At 45.9% G+C, this 17,753-nt stretch overlaps 1 protein-coding gene across 5 annotated transcripts in view; it reads right to left on the bottom strand.

Annotated features, from left to right (window-relative positions):
- The window catches only part of SMARCA2 (SWI/SNF related BAF chromatin remodeling complex subunit ATPase 2), a 1,363,970-nt gene that overhangs the window by 762,072 nt on the left and 584,145 nt on the right, over nt 1–17,753 (bottom strand). For all 5 annotated transcript variants that reach the window (XM_069228509.1, XM_069228519.1, XM_069228497.1 and 2 more), the window contains one exon: nt 9,221–9,334. In XM_069228509.1, the coding sequence (XP_069084610.1) occupies nt 9,221–9,334 (114 nt within the window). The remainder of the gene's footprint in view (nt 1–9,220; nt 9,335–17,753) is intronic.

Raw genomic sequence — 17,753 nt, forward strand, 5'->3', positions numbered from 1 at the left:
AACTGTACTTTACTTACCTCCCGCAGGAACTGTTGAAAATTACAGTGTCCACTTTTAAAATAGCTTTTTGCCATTTGGCAAAATGCTACTTTAGGAAAAAAAGTGTATACATTATTGATTATATTCAAAGTCCTAAGTATTACTATGCAACGCACCTTTAATTTCATGTACTTACCTGCTAAATGAATCTTGTGGTTCTAGAAATAAATTAAGAAAGAACATTTTTTCTATTAAAAAAACATATTTGTCCGGAGTTAAGTCATTGAGTGTGTGTTTTCACTTATGCTTATTTGTGTACAACAAGTGTTTAACACTACCTGATAAGCCTAACTGCTCGGCCATGCTACCACAAATAGAGCATTAGTATTATCTATGATTGCCTGTGTCAAGCCTCTTGGGGAACCCCTGGACTCTGTGCACACTATATCTCATTTTGATATAGTATATACAAAGCCAGCTTCCTACAGAGTGCCCGAAGCAGAGCCCTGCTGGGCTAAAGAGAGAATGAACAAAAGAATCTCAGAAAGAGGAACAGAGAGGGGATTAACAGATTTGTTGGTACACCATGCAACAAATTTATGCCAGCGACAGGCGTATACCGTTTTGGTGGAGGGATGCCTGGCTGCCAAGATAACATCACAGACTTCGGGTGGAAGGTCAAAAGCCATCAACTGCCGCCGCTCAATCACTACGCATGAAGGAGGAGACTGGATAGGTTCGGGTGGAGAACCGTCCACTGCTGCTGCGACAGAAGATCCTCCCGAAGGGGCAGTCTGAGTGGAGGATCGGTGGCCATGCTCAATGGCTCTGGATACCACACTCTCTGTGCCCAGTCCAGAGCCACCAAGATGACTTGGGCCCGGTCGTTTCTGATCTTCTTGAGAACTCTGGACAGAAGTGGAATTGGCGGAAAGGCGGCCAGAGTTGCACTTGAGATGAAAAGCGTCTCCACGCAAGTGTCACCTTGGAAACTCCAAGGTGCAAAACAGCTGACATTGTGCCTTCGCTGCAGAGGCGAACAGATCTAACCAGGGCTCTCCCCACTGCTGAAAGAGACCTTGCGCCACCTCCGGATGGAGACGCCATTCGGCTGAGTTCAGAGAGCCTGCCAGATGGTGAACCACCAGGGTGATGTCCTGATGTGTCAGTCATGTGCAGAGGCATGGCGCTTCCTGACAAAGGGTCCAGGACCCTACTCTGCCCTGTTTGTTGCAGTACCACATGGCGGTAGTGTTGTCCGTGGACACTTGCACTACTTTCCCTTATAGAGAGGGAAGACATGCTTTCAACAAAAGCCTGATCATCTGGAGTGCCAAAAGATTGATATGGAGCCCAGACTCCGCCAGAAACCAGAGGCCTCTGATCTCCGCCTCTCCCATGTGGCCGCCCCACCCAGAAGTGACGCGTCTATCATTATGGATAGATCTAGCTGGGGAAGAGAGAGGGATATGCCGTTGACCAAATGAGGATTCAAGAGCCACCACTGCAGGCCTTTCACAGATCCGAGATATGGACCATGTCGGAGAGATTTCCCTGATGCTCTGCCCACTGGAACTTCAAGTCCCACTGTAGAGCCCGCATGTGCCATCTGGCATGTGTCACTAGCAGGATGCTGGAGGCCATGAGGCCCAGCAGCCTCAGAGTCAGTCTCACCGAAATCCAAGATGGTGGCTGAAGGATCGGAATCATAGCCTGAATATCCTGGACTCGCTTTTCGGTAGGATAAACCCAAAACTGTACTGTGTCCAGAACAGCTCAGATGAAAGGGAACGTCTGAGAGGGAGTCAGGTGTGACTTCTGCACGTTTATAGTGAACCCCAGTGTGGGCAGGAAGTTTGCCGTAGTCCGAGGGTGGTAGATGACTTTCTGGGGCGAGCCCGCCTTCAACAGCCAGTTGTCGAGGTAGGGGAAGACTGAAACTCCCAACTTGCGCAGATGAGCTGCAACCACCGCCATAATTTTCGTGAACTTTCGTGAACACCCAAGTGGACCTACCACAAATCGTAGATTATGTCTGTGGGCAGGCAGGATGCAAATATGGAAATAAGCATCCTACAAGTCCAATGCTACCATCCAGTCTTCTGGGTCCAAAGCAGACAGGACCTGATCCAGGGTCAGCATTCTGAATTTCTCCTTCTTGAGGAAGTAATTGAGTTCCCGAAGGTCGAGGATTGTCGTTTTGGGCACCAGAAAGTAGCGGGAGTAACAACCACGACCTACTGGAAAAGGGACACACTCTTGGCGAAGGGGGCCATAGAGAGCCACTACTTCCTGGCAGTGAAGTGCCACATGATCCTCTGGTAGACGGCTGACTGACTGAGGCATGGCTGGTGGGGCAGAATTGAAGGGGAGGCGGTATGCCCTTCGAACAATCTGCAAAGCCTACCTATCCATAGTGATGGATTCCCAGTGGGGCGGGTGTTGGCAAATCCCGTTGCCAACTGGACTATAGTGAGGGGACGGACTAGGAGGGTTTGGAGGCTGCAGGAGGGGCAGGGGTCGACTGGGAAGACCTCTGGATCCCTGTCACACGACCACGTGGGATCCGCATCCCCTGCCATGCAGCGCCTGAACCTGATGGGTGGCACGGTGGCTGGAAAAGAGACGTGGCAGGGAGCCCCTTCTGTTGCCACGAAAGGGGTCAAAGATAGACTATTTGGGGACAAGGGGCAGTGGAAAGTCCGAGGGACTGAGCCGTAGCCCGGGAGTCCTTGAACTTCTCCAAAGCCGAGTCCGCCTTGTCGCCAAAGAGACGGGAGCCATCAAAGGGCATTTCCATAAAGTTCTGTTGGAGAGCCCCTGAGAAACCAGATGTTCGTAACCAAGCGTGGCGCCTCAGTGCCAGTCGTCGCAACCGATCTACCTAGAGAGTCAGTCGTGTCCAGCCCACATTGGATAGTGAACTTTGCTGCATCTCTCCCATCGGTGACAGGTTGGGAGACAATAGCACGGGCCTCCTCCAGTACCTGCGGCAGAACTTGTACAACCGTATCCAGCAAAGAGTGAGTACAGCGGCCCAAAAGGTATGCATGTTAACTGACCGCACCGCTAGACTGGAGGAAAAAAACATCATCTTTACAAATTGTTCCAGCCTTTTTGATTCCCTATCCGGGGGTACGGAAAGGAATTCACCAGAAGATGAGGATGCCTGGATAAGAAGGCTCTCAGGCGAGGGGTGTTTGGACAGGAATGTAGGGTAGTGCGATTGTCCTGTTCACAGAAGCCACTGTGTTGGGCCCGGACCAAGTACCCAAAAGGACATCGGTGAGGGCTTAATTGAATGGAAGAAGAGGATCAGGGCTGGAAGCCCCTGGTTGAAGCTCCTCCGTCAGGAGATTAGACCTGACCAGTAGGCAGCTCAAGGCCAAGGACCTCAGCCGCCCTACTGGCCACCATGGAATAAGTTGCTCCCTCCGCCGTAGCCACGGTAGGAGGAGACAGCATGCCACAGCTGGAGAAGCGTCGAGGCCACTGACCCTGCCCAACTCCTGTGCCCAGTCCAAGTTACGGTCATCCTGGTATTCATAAGGATCCAGGGACCCCTCCAATTCTCCCCGAATTCAAACCGGTAAGAATAAGGGTCAGAATCCTACCTGGGGTGAATTGACCTCATCGAAGAAGGAGGCAGTTTGACTCCGAGTCTTCGGGGATTAGGATCTGGTCCACGTCGATGATGGCCACCACCGACATCGGGACTGTTGGCAATCAAACCGACGCCGGGGAAGTTCTTGATGGTACAACCAGCACCGATCAGAAAGTGGATCCGAAGGGGACTTCGTTGGCCGGAGCCCCCGGCGCAGAACCCAAAGGCTCCCTGACCGAACCCCTTGGGCCCGAAGGCACTGTAGTGGGGTCGGGCTGCCCAAAAATGAGGCGCATGGCCTCATACAACTCCTTTAATTGGGCTGGGGTCACCCCGGCTCCCGGTAACACGTGGATGCCAGGTACGGACCTAGTAGCAGGCTCCGGAGACTGAGGCATCGATTGTTGACGCTACTCCCGCATCGCATCAGCCGAGGGATGGGGTGAAGTCGAAGGATGATGGGATCTCTTCAACTTCTTCTTCTTCTTACCTTGTCTCAAAGACTTCGAAGAAGACGAGTGTTGGTGGCACCGCAACTGGTCTCGAGACTGGGTCCTAAGTGGAGTTGAGCACCAGGCCCCCATAAGCTTGAGGGACTGCGGGTGCATGGCCCGACATTCGGAGCACGACTTCGGGTCAAGGTCGTGCTCCAGGCACCACAAACAGACCTGATGTGGATCCGTCACCGACATCATGCAGTGGCAGTCCTCGCACAGTTTGAAGCCGGTCTTTGGGGATATCCCTCAACGCACCAAAAACTCACAAAAAGTCAACAAAAGTAAGTCAAAAATTGACCAAGGGTAGCTCTCTCCGGATGAGCGTGTGGCACGGAAAAAAAAGAACTGACGTCACTGCACTGAGGCAGTGTTTATGTACTACTCCCGATGTCATCATGGTGACTACGATGCCAACGACTCCCGCGGAGTCGACCGTTGTCACCTACTGGCGTGCAAGGATATTGCTCAAAGAAAAAAATCTCTGGATCCAGTCTGACGCCTAGGGGAAAATTCTAAGGTAAGGAATTTACAACTAGAAGCTTCTATCAGAAGGAGTCTATTAACTACTGCTACTGTGGACTCATCTTTATTAGTGGCACATGGTCACTGCCATGGATAAGCCTTAAGACAACACTCTTAGCCTCAATTGACAGCTCTCAAACAGGAATATCAGCAGAGAATTATCTATCTACTATTCTGTGGTATGACTTTATTTGGAAGTCATATAGATGATGAGATGACTCAGATGTAAACTGACATGGAGACCCGAAAAGCTGCTGGTTTAAAGAAACGTAAGAAGCAAAAGAAACATTCCTAATGACCTTATGAACGCAGTTATTATCCTCTGAGGATTCAACACCTTCAGTGGCCCAAACATCACCAGCAGAAGCAAAGAGCTTTCCAACAATAACTAAGGCAACAGCTGAAAGGGAAAGAAGGTCAACAATCAGTTCTGGAATGAAAACCTTCTGTAGGAACAATATAATTAGCCTCTACTGCCCCTTCTTCCACTACACACCCCGGTTTTGGGGGAGGGGGGAGCATTTCTAATTACCTGGAGGAGTGGAGTTCCATCACAAAAGATACTTTGATACTAAATATGGTACTGAATAGTGACTGAGGGAGTAAGACAGATGGGGGAGGCAAGTCCTGAAAGAGGAGGGCATAGCCTCGTTAAAAAATTTGGACCACCAAGTGGGCCATAGTAATAGAATGCCATTATTGGCATGGCAGGACATCTGACCCTCACAGACTCCACGTGCTCCTTCAAAGATAGACTAAACTAGTTTAACTGGGAGTGCAACAGAAGAAGAGGAGATACAAAGCTGCTGCAGTCCTCTACAGCATCTGCATCCGCAACACAATCTATACTGCCAGGAGAAGAAGGTGGGCTACAGCACAAGCTCAAAAGACTGACACCTCTAAAACAGTATGCACTCTTAATCTGCAGTACTTCTGATGAAATTGATGTGCTAGGGAAGAAAGGCTTAAAGACTGGGCCGTGGCATGTCCTTATATAAAGCATTCCAGTTATTAGTCAGCCTTTCCGCCGTCAAAGGGTATCTCCACCTGGGTCACCAAGGCATCACCTAAAATTGCAGTAGGAGGCATTAAGAGATGGTGGTGTATGGCAGTGATAGAGTCTATCGATCGAACCACTGACTCCACTATGTCTAGACCAGAACAGAACATTTGTTTTGCTGCATCTTGCTATTTTCTCACAACCTTTGTGAAATGATGAATGGCGAATGATCAGCTGTGCAATCTACCACGCAGACTGAACAATGGGAAAGAAGGCAAGTTACCCTGGAAGACTGCAGGGCTCTCCGAGGAGAAGATCCCACAGTCTAGATTTTATCAGAACTCATATCCAGTGGCAAAGCAAGGAAGATGTCAGAACTGTGTTTGGTAGAAGAAGCCTTGACCACAAGGCTATCAGACAATTCAGGTACTTCCACTTTACTAGAACTGTCTGATTTGATTGAGTTTAAGTGTGGATAAACTGACTATAACATCACACGCACAGTATTTTTTTGTCGCCGTTAATCATTTTTTACCATTAATTTGTCAAGATAACAGCCTCTATTTTTACTGTCCATATACTCAAGTACTACATTACTTTTTTTATTACCAAGCTTTGGCACATTTACACTCTTGGCACTTTTTTTCGCATCACTATTTGTTAAACACCCTTTCTGTTTTTTTTTTTTTTCAAGAGTGGGTGTTGGGCCTCTGGACGTGAGATAAGTAGTGGAAATATATTCAAGACAGTTTTGGCTAGGGAACTAAACAGTAAATTTTGTATTAGATTACATTTCCACTAAAGTTATCAAAAATCTATTTTCACCATGCAAATTAGATTTTAAAGACTGAGTAGAAAACAACGGACTTATTTTGTTAGCATTTTGCCAAGCAAAGATATAAATTAAGAGTTTTAATTATCCCTAGAACTGTTTACGAAGAAGCTAGCTTAATTTGTATATGAAGACTGCTTTTAGATATTCAGTTACTCCACAGCCCAGCCTGGCAGCTTTATATATTGTTTCATATACGTGGGTGTTGTAAGTACACACTGAAACCCACATATGGCATATTGCTCCAGTGCCACCAATGTAATTTCTGCAAGATCCTCCATGGCCTTATAAAAAAGGTAAATAAATCAATACCTTGAAACCAATTTTAACATCAGCATTTTAGGTGTAGAGCACAGGCACTTTGTCCCTTAACACCAGTGTTGCAGTGTAGAGTTCTAATGGCAGCAAAAAAAAGGATCCATAAAAGGCAGAAAATCCAAGCTAACCATGCAGAAACAGCTACTTTGATCCACATATACTGAGGCGTTTTGGATTAGTCCATTCTGCACATAGCATGTCATAATACATCAGCCCACTCTCCTATTTGTTCTCTTGTACTGCAAGTGATAGCATTTTGTATAATCACATGTGCACATCGGCTTAAAAAAATGCACTCCTGTGTCACGGGGGTGCTTTAATACTTCACTTTGCCAAAGTTTTTTTCTTTCTATTCTTTTTTATTTTTTGTCATCCTTGTGTATTTAACCTACGTCTGCATAGTAGAGTAATTCAAAGCCATTACCCCCTTTTCTATGACAATAATATTTCCTGTGATATGAATCGAAACTAAAAAGGGGTTCAATAACTGTTCTAAGTAAACCTGTCTGCCTTTTTATTATGTTTATTTTTGTGGTATGTGCTTGCAACAAAAATAAAAAATAATTGTTGCACCAGCTTACCAACGCTAAACGTACTGGTTTTGCCAGTGCTTGTTTAATTAATGTTTGTAAATTAAATAGCCTAGCAGATTGTAAAACTTGCCAAGCTCTCCTACGAGGGTTTAGCAAGGATTAGCACAGTTAAAATGTTCTATAAACATGGTCTGCTAAAAGGGGTAATTAACACCAAAACCCTTGCCACTAGGTTAGTGATTCCTTATAACAAAGTACCTATATACTAGCTTTACCTCAGGGTACTAACAATTCACCTGGCATCTGGCATATGTTCTCTATTAATCATTAAAATTGGTTGCCCGCCATGAAGAATTCAGTTGTGTTATACTGAGTAGAGGCTTTTCCACACAGCAAACACCAAGCATACAATCATAACATTAGAATGATGTACTAAATTGCAGTTTGCAGAATATTATACAAAGTTATATATAAAAAGTTACTAAGGTTAACAAGGAACAGTGCACATTTGCTATACCAAGGGATTGTCAGAGGACATAAATTACAATAATCTGTGAGAATCCATGTAACAAACTATTTGTCTACATGCTTTACAAAAAACATGAAGCCACCCTTAAAGATCTGCTTTCCACAATAAGCCAGGCCCACTGCCTCTTTCATAACTTTTCATAATAAACATATCAGACCAATAACAGACATAACATTTTACAGTGAACCGATGAGGCTGATAGTCTGTCATTGGGTTATCACCATAACCATCTAAGGCTGACTGTATTCAGCATAAGCTTTCCCGTTTGGCAATGCAAAATACAAACCCTCCTAAGCGGCTCTCACGTGCATTATCACAATGTAAATCCACTAATCCCGTTTTTTTCCCAAAGGAGTAACTAACACCAAAACCCTATATGCTGCTCTACAGGCTTTAGGATGGAGTAAGAACAACCCACTCTTACATGCTTATTGGTTTTAACATATGAATTTCACAACAAACATTTAAGGTTTGCTGCCTTTGTGAGACATTTCATAATCCACAGATCATCAGCTTGTCAAAATAACCAATTCAGCCCTGCTGTATTAAGCATAAAACTTGCCACAAGGCAAAAAGTGCTGATCCCGCACACTTGCAGCAAAAGCACTTCTGGCCAATCGCATGCTGTACTCAATGGAATCAACATATGGGATGAGCCAAAGCCCCTCTGTAGTGCGCCTGAAAGCTCCTCTTCTGTGGATCACAAAAGGTAAGTAAGGCCTGGGCTGTCAAGCTAGATCTAAAAGGCCTCTAAACAACGTGGTTTTCTCTTATGTTGTCCTGGTTCATTGTTTTAGTGAAATGCACCGCCTCTTAAAGACACAGCCGCTTGTTCCTCTCCTTGTAACTTTGTCTATTGGCTTACAAGTTATTTCTACATAAAAAAGAATACTCACTGACTTTCTGTAACTAGTAAAGGTCTGCATGATGGTATTGTCCCATAAATACATGTCTGTTTTTGCCCCTAAACACTTCCCCTCTGATGCTGGAGTAAGGGATGACATGTTCCCATAAGATGAGCTCCTCCAATTAGCAAATCTATCAGTTAAATACACTTAAACCTTAAACAGAACTGCCAATTTATTTCTAAAAAAACACCGACTTTACATTGACTATGGTGCAATTTGCAATAGGGCAATGAAGCAACGATGACTTCATAGATGATCTGATAATAGTCATTCACATAAAACATAAGACAGTTTCAACAAAAATCAAGGGTTTGAGGAGAACGACAGGACTTGCCAACAAGAGATGAAACAACTAGCAAACTAACTAGAAGCAACATAATTTAATTTCATTGTTGAAAACATCCAAGTAGAATCTACTGACAACTATTATGTAACAGAAAGATAAGAAGCAGTAAACAGCACAAGTTCATCTTTTCTGAATTTCTGTTTTGTACCAACCTTTTCTGGAAGTTGAGATTCTACCTCCTTCTTTAACCTTCTCAACAAAAAAGGTCTTAAAACTTTGTGGAGGCGCCTGATAATCAGAATGGTCTCCTCCTCATTCAAGTCCACCTACATTGAGCAGGAGAAAAATATGACGGTTAGGCAGATTACTCAATAGAAAAACTCAGTTGCTGGATTGTAAACTACCAGTAATTTAACTGTGTTTGTTGGAAAATATACTTATTAAAAAGGTTAGCAGAATTTAAAAAAAGCTTAGATTAAAATCAACATTCCAAGCCATCAGGTGTGACTAAACAAGCCTTGCACAAAGCAAGATCTTTCTGACACGGCTGCCTAACTTTCTGCCTGGTGTCAGTGTGTTTTGACTGTAGTACACTGGAAATCCTGCTAACCAGGACCCCAGTTGTCAGTGTTCTTCCCCTAATTTTGATCGTTAAGTACTTCTTACACTCCATAATTGGCCTGCTGGTGTATCCCAGTAGGTCCCTAGTATATGGCACTTAGGTGCTGTAGTTAAGTAGGATATTTCTGCCATGGTTACACCCACTGTTTGCCTGGTGTCAGAGTGTTTAGACTGTGGTACACTGAAATTCTGCTAACCAGGACCCCAGCGTTTGCACTCTCTCCTCTGAAATTGACTTGGTAAGTGATTCTTTCACCCAACATTGGCACACTAGGGTCCCCCCTGTAAGTCCCTGGTAAATGGTACTCAAGTACCCAGTGCATTGGTACCCCAGGGGTCTTCCATGGGCTGCTGCATGTATTATATCATCCATGGGAGCCCATGTAAACTGTGTCTGCAGGACTGCCATTGCAGCCTGCGTGAAACGGTGCATGCACTTTTCACTTTAGATATAAGGCTGGTCTTATATCGCAGTCACTGCACTAGGACACTGTAAGTCAACCCTATGATAGGCCCTTCAGCCCCAGGGCAGGGAGCATGGTTTTGAGTGTGAGGGTACCCCTGCATGAGCAGTAGTACCCCTACAAACTCCAGACTCCATTCTCCGGGCTTTGTAAGTATGTGGCAGCCTTCTTAAGGTATGTAGTGGACACTTGTCAACACAAGATGTCCAAATACATAATGGCTTCTCTGAACCTAGCATGTTTGGTATCAAACATGTTGGAATTATGCAACTACACCAATTCCAGTGTTAGCTGAATAATACCATGTACTCCTTAGAGGATCCCCTACATCTGCCTATAACAGCGTTGCAGGGACTGCATGACAGTCTGCGCTGCTGCTGACCCTAGACACTGTCCTGCCCTCCTGTTGATGAGCCTAACTCGATCAGGTGAAGGCAGAACAAAGGATTTCCTGTAGGAGAGATATGTGACCACCTCTCCCTTTCAAATGGGTATCTGTGGGCTTGGGTGGCCTCAGCACCAGACTGCTCTGAGGAGCACATTTTGTACCCTCCTTGCATAAACCGCTTTGCACCAATACAGGGACCCTCGGTCCCCACTCCGGCACGAAGCGACACAAAGGACAGGGGAGTGACCACCCCCCTGTCCTGCTCCTCCCCTAGGGAGGACCACAGAGCTTTGCCAGGTGGCCACTTGATTCTGCCATCTTGGAAACAAGATAGGCAAAGGTCCCTGGGAGCATCTGACTGGTTAGGCCAGCTAGGTGACGTCCCTGAACCCCCCTGACAGATGGGCCACTGCAGACAGTGTCCAAACCCCTTTTCGGGTTACTTAAGTGCTCCCCTGAGGGAGGAAGCATAGATTCATCAATCACGACTCGACAAATAACTCTCTGCAAGACACTTCTGCACCCTGGCCTCCGGAACGGATACTGGTCCACCTTAGGAACTGAAACAGGACTGTATCCAGTGGGAGGGCTCCTACTGAAACATTGTTTCACCAGCTCCTGAAAGCATTCTGCAACATCCGTGGCTGTGCATCCTCCAGGGTCACAAGGACTCTACCTGCATCAGGAAGCAAGAAGTAATCTCCCTTGGAGTGAAGGAGTCACTCCTCTGCATCTGCAGACAGCTCGACGACAACGATCGGCTAGTGGATCCTGCTGTCACATGGACATCAAATAGCTCAACAACACAGGTGGTGGTTCTGTGGCCCTCTCCAGCTCCAACTTGTCTTCTGTCCAACTTGGGAGATGGTGGGCCCTTGCTGTAGCCAATGGAACGGAACTCCTGTGCACCACGTCTGCTGCTGTTACCAAGGCTTGGTGACTCTTCAACCCGAAGATCTTCGAGCTCCAAGAAGCCCCACCTCCAGCACTCTGCAACTACAAGAACAACTACATCAATGCAACTCTGGCGGCGTGGGACTCCTCCTTTGTTGTGCTGCCTAGGAATCCCAGCAACTCATTGTGCCTGCTGCCAGTGGGTCCTCGTGGGTGCTCCAACAATTCCTGCTGGCTCCCGTTTGCTGAGGGCCGGCCCTGACTCCCCTCCAAGGTCGAATCGTTTAGACCTTGATGGACCACAAAATCCTGCAAACTTCTTTGTAGCTTCTCTCTGCTTTTGCCAAGGCTTTCTGGTGGTTCAGCTGACCACTGACCCCTTTGCAATCTGTCAACTAACGTGGGACAACTCGTGGACGACTCCAAGGATCTTTCTGCATCACCTGGACTCTACAGTTGCACTCCTTTCATCACCATCCTGCATGAACATCTACCCAAGAAGGATGGGCATTGCCTACCTGCACCACCTGGACATCTCTGAGTGGTATAAACTCTTTTACCTTCTTTTTCAGTTTCTTCTGGTCCGGAATCCACCCTTGGGTTCCACCGACCTGCTCCACAAGTCGCGACAGCAGCTGGGCAACGAAGGACCCTATTGATTCCAATGAAGGTTTCCAAAATCACTTCATCCCTATGCATCCGGCTCCCTAGTGTAGTACTCTACTTTCCTGGTAATCCACTGGTTGGGGGCATTATCGAACCTTCCTTGTGCCAACTGGTTTCCTCTGTGAAGGGTCCTGAATCCTGAAAATTTCAACCACAATGGTCCTGTTAGCCTATGGGACACTGGGTTAGATAACACCTCTGCACACAGGCGACAGGGAGATTTCTACTACGTTCCTTGTGTACTTCCGTACTTCCCCAGCCCCTGGGATCCTATCACACTTATCTTGGTTGGACACCTCCATTCTAACACCATTTTTTAAGTATGTGGTTTGGCCCTCCCATAGGGTCCCATGTATTTCTATGTTTTTCCTGCTTTTACTACGTATATTTGTTTTGTGTAGATATCTTCGAGTGGAGATATAACAAAGTTAGGTTAGTACTAGTGTTATAATAAAGAATCCTTTACTTCTGTAACATTTGGTGTGGTTTTCTGTTGTGTGAAAATCACTGATTGACTATTGCGGTATTGCAAATGTTTTACACTCCTCCCTGATAAGCCTGAGCTGCTCTCCACAGTTACCCCTAGAGAGCTTTGGTTATCTAGGCACCAAAACACTATTACAAAGGATTGTCTGAATTCAGTATAGGGTGCCACATCATAGGTGTACGGCATAAACTGAGCCAGCTTCCTACAGGTACCCAGGGCACTGATACACCAGGGGCACTCCTATTGGCTGCAGCATGTACTAAGCCACCCAAGAGAGCCAAGGCAAAATGTGTCTACAGGCCTGCCGTTGTAGCCTGTGTGAAATGGTGCATGCAGTTTTCACCCCAGATATAAGGTTTACCTTATATCAAGGGCACTGCACTTTGCCCTGTAAGTCACACCTAAGGATAGACCCTTCAGCCCACGGGCAGAGTGCATTTTTCTAAGTGTGAGGGAACCCCTACATGAGCAGATGTACTCCTACAATCCCCAGATCCCATTTTCAGTTTTTTTTTTTTTTTTAAGTGTGGGGAAGCCATTTTAAGGTGTGTAGTGGACTCTGGTCAACACGAATTGTCCAAATACATAATGGCTTCACCGAACCTAGTCATGTTTAGTATCAAACATTTTGGAATCATACAACTACACCAGTTCCTTAGAGGATCCCCCATGTCTACTTGAGCAGCCTTGCAGGGCCTGCGTGCAAGCCAGTGCTGCTGCTGACCCCAGACACTGTTCTGACCTCCTGCTGCTGAGCTTTACTCGAGCATAGGACAGCATAACAAAGGATTTCCTGTACAGGAGAGGTGTTACTAGAAATAGGTGTCTATGGACTAAGGAAGGCGTGCTCCTGAACGCCACCAGACTGCCTTGAAGGGCACATTTGTTGCCCTCCTTGCATAAACTGGCCTACTCCAGTGCAGGAGATCCCTGCTCCCGATCTGGCACAAAACTACACAAAAGGACAGGGGAATGACCACCACCCCCCCTTTGTCCAGCTCCTCCCCTAGGAAGGTGCCCAGAGTTCTGCCAGGTGGCCACTTGAATCTGGCATCTTGGAAATAAGATGAGCAGAGGCCCCTGGGGGCATCTGGTCAGACCCAAAGAGCAGCGTCCCTGACCCCTCTGCCCCCAATAGGTGGGTCACTGCAGAAGTTGTCCAACCTCCTTCCTGGGTTACTTAAGGGCTCCCCTGAGGGTGGCACCCCAGATTTGTCTGCAAGATTCTTCTTCAAGACACTACTGCAACATGGACACCGGATTCTGCCGCTGGACGTCACCAGGAACCAAGACAAGTCTGCAACTGGTAGGACGGCTCCCCCTGTAAATGTGTCCCCGGGTATTGCAATGACTCTGCAACTCTGTAGCCGTTCATCCTACAGAGTCATAAGGACTCTACCTGCACTAAGGACGGCAAGATGGAATCTCCCTTGGAGCGAAGGAGTCTCTCCCCTGCATCCACAGGCACTCCAGCGTCAACAACCAGTTTGTGGATCCTGCTGTCCCATGAACTCTTCAAGGGTCTGCAACACAGGTGGTGGTCCTGTGGCTCTTTAGAGGTGTGACCTGTCTTCTTTGCAACTGGGAAGACTGTGGTTTCTGGCTGGAGCTGTTTGGACGCAACCCCTGCACACAGCGCCTGTTGTCGTTGCCAAGGTGTTTTGGCTCTCCAATCCAAAGGCCTCCTAGCTCCAAGAAGCCCCAGCCTTAAGCATCACACAACTCCAAGATCGACGTCCTCCCTCCAGCTCCTGCAATGTGGGCATCCATCTTCCTTGTGCCGCTGAGGCCTCCACGCAACTCCCTGTGCCTGCTTCCAGAGGTTCCTTCTGGGGTGTCCATCAATTCCTGCTGGCTCTCCTTTTTGCTGAGGGTTGGCCTTGACTTACCTGTAAAGGTTGAGTCACTTGGACCTTGCTGGTCCCCACTTCTGCAACACGTCCCCTGCATTTACCAAAGCTTGTTGGTGGTCCTGCTGGCCACTGACCCCTCTACAATTCGGCTTATTACAACTCATGGACAACCCCTGGGATTCATCCGAATCGCCTGGACTCTAGAGGTACATCTTCAAGATCTCCGTCTTACAGTGAAGTATCCACAAGATGGGTGGGCATTGCACTCCTGCACCCCCTGGGCGACTCCGGGTGGCGGGGACTCTGTCCCCTCTCTCCACAGGTACTCATCAGGAATCCACGGCGGGGTTCCATCAACCTGGTCCAAGGGTCACTGTAACAGCTGGACAGCTGAGGTCCCCATTGACTTCTGCAGGAGGTTCTGACATGTCTTCCTCCTATGCACCTGAGCTTCCTGGCATAGGTATCCCACTTCTCTGGGTATCCATAGGTAGGGGCACTATTGAACCTTCCTTGTGCCACCAGGTTTCCACAGGGTCCTCTGTGAACGGTCCAGAAAAACTAAAACTCTAACTGTGATTGACTCATGGTATCCATGGTAATATCTCTGCACACAAGCACCTGGGGAAACCTAGTTACTTACCTCTGGTGTTTCAGTACTTCCCCAGTCCTGAAATTCCTTGGGTGTCAGTCTTGGTTAGCTGTGACTTTCTCATACCATTTTTCAGTATATGGTTCCCCCCCCACCCCCATAGGGCCCATGTTATTTTATGCTTTTATTTACCTGTTTCTAAGTATGTTTTTGTGTGTATACATCTCCAGTTAGGAAATACACCAAAGTTAGTTTAGTGCCTTTATTTTAATACATAATACATTATTCTTCTAACACTAGTGTGAACATCACTGACTGACTTTTGGGGCATTTGCAAATGCTTTACACCCTCTCCGATAAGCCTTAACTGCTGTGCACAGCTACCCTATGTGAGCTTTGTTTATTTGGAACCACTAACGCTATCATTAAGGGTTGCCTGACTCAGACAGGGTGCCTCACCTATAGGTGTACACCATATACTAAGCCAGCCTCCTACAGTAACCAAAAGAAAGATTCCTGTCCTTAATGAAAGCAAGTAGTAAATTTTTCAGAGCATGGAGCATTATGTATAGAATTGGGGAAGACTTGCCATTCATAATAGGAATAATTAGCACTGAGGCATACCAAACAGTGTCATACTCAACAAAAGCTAAAACACTGACACAGAAAACAAATCCAGCGAACAGTAATACAGTATTTTTCCCTCCCTCCCTATTAGTTATGATTAAGCAGTTAAGGGATCAGGAAAAAGAGGTTGTCCCAAGTGTCATGGAGAATTGACAAAATTATTTGTTGCATTCTACCTCAATAACCACCTTCTTTGCAACTCATATTCCTTCAATTTCCCTAAGGCTCCAATGAAAATAATTTGGCTGGCTCGGCTCAATACTAAACCCCACCTCAAAAGTGGTTCTCATCAACCTCCTAAAAAAAAAAAAATAATATTAAAATAAATATTTTCACTTTCCCAGTGTACATCTGTTTGCGGCATGTAGTGCTGCAGATCCACATGCATAGCTTCCGCCATCTTCTGTTTGGCTCGTAGTGCTACAAGTTGTTTTTCTTTGAATAAGTCTTTTTTTGAGTCACAGGATCGAGTGACTCCTCCTCTCGGTCATAGTGCGCATGGGCACTGACTCCTTTGTTAGATTGTTTTCCCACAAAAGGGCGTAGGAAGGAGTGATACAGTGAAAGAATGTAAATTTGCTATAAAAGTAAATAAGATGTCCATGTAAATGTAAATGTATATACATATGAACAAATAAGAAACTGCAAAGAATACAGGCTTCCGGGGAGGTGGAAGGGTGCATGTGAATCTGCAGCACTACATGCCATGGACAGATGTACACTGAGTAAGTGACATTTTACGTTCGGTGGCATGTGTAGCTGCAGATACACATGCTTACACTAAAAAGCAGTTGCTCTCCCCAAGGAACCTGTGGCTAGCCTGTAGGAGTTGAAGTTGTTTGAAATAATGTTTTTAAGACGGCTTGACCAACATTGGCCTGTTGCTTTGAAAATACATCCATACAACAAATGCTTTGTAAATGTATGTAGTGTAGACCATGTGGCAGCTTTGCATATGTCTGCCATTGGTATGTTTCCTAAAAATGCCATAGAAGCACCATTTTTCCTGGTGGAATGAGCTTTAGGCATTATCAAAATTGTCATTTTGCCTTAATGTAACATGTTTGAATACATTTAACAATCCATTTTGCTAATCCCTGTTTAGAATTAGGATTACCTTTATGTGGTTGTTGAAAAGCAACGAAAAGATGTTTAGTTTTTCTAAACTCTTTTGTTCTATCCACATAATACATTAGAGCTCTTTTAAGGTCACGAGTGTGAAGGGCTCTTTCAGCAGTTGAATCTGGCTGTGGGACAAAGACTGGCAAGTGAAAAGGCAATACAACCTTAGGCAAGAATTTTGGATTAGTTCTAAGTACAACTTTATGCCTGTGTACTTGGAAAAAGGGTTCCTTCAGAGTGAATGCCTGTATTTCACTAACTCTTCATAATGAAGTAATTGCTACTAGGAAAGTAACTTTCCAAGTTAGAAATTGAATCTCACACAAATGCATGGGTTCAAATGGTGGCCCCATTAGTCTAGTGAGTACAATATTTAGATTCCAAGCAGGAACTGATTGGGTTCTTGGTGGAATAATCTGTTTTAGTCCTTCCATGAAGGCTTTAATAACTGGAACTCTAAAGAGAGAGATGTGTTGTATAGTTTGTAAATATGCTGATATGGCAGTAAGATGAATTTTAATAGACGAGAAAGCTAAATTTGCCTTTTGTAAATGAAGTAGGTAGGGTACAATATCTTGTATTGGTGCTGTAAGTGGGCCAATATTTTTAGATTGACAGTAATAAACAAAACATTTCCACTTGCTAGCATCGCATTGTCTAGTTGTAGGTTTGCGTGCTTGTTTGAGAACTTGCTAAGTTGAGAGCACTGGGATTGGGATGCCTGATTTGACCTTTGTTTTGTGCTAACAAGTCTGATCTGTTTGGAAGTTTGCAGTGAGGTACCTACTGACAGATCTAGGAGTGTTGTGTACCAAAGTTGTTGTGCCCACGTGGGGGCTATGGGTATCATGGTGAGAATAGTTTGACACAGTTTGTTGACCAGAAATGGAATTAGCGGGAGAGGGGGAAAAGCAAAAGCAAATATCCCTGACCAGTTGATCCATAGAGCATTGCCCCTGGACAGAGGGTGTGGGAGACTGGATGCGAAGTTTTGGCATTATGGGTTTTCGCTTGTTACGAATAGGTCTATT

Source organism: Pleurodeles waltl, chromosome 1_1 (genome assembly GCF_031143425.1).
Source record: "Pleurodeles waltl isolate 20211129_DDA chromosome 1_1, aPleWal1.hap1.20221129, whole genome shotgun sequence".
Lineage (NCBI taxonomy): Eukaryota > Metazoa > Chordata > Amphibia > Caudata > Salamandridae > Pleurodeles > Pleurodeles waltl.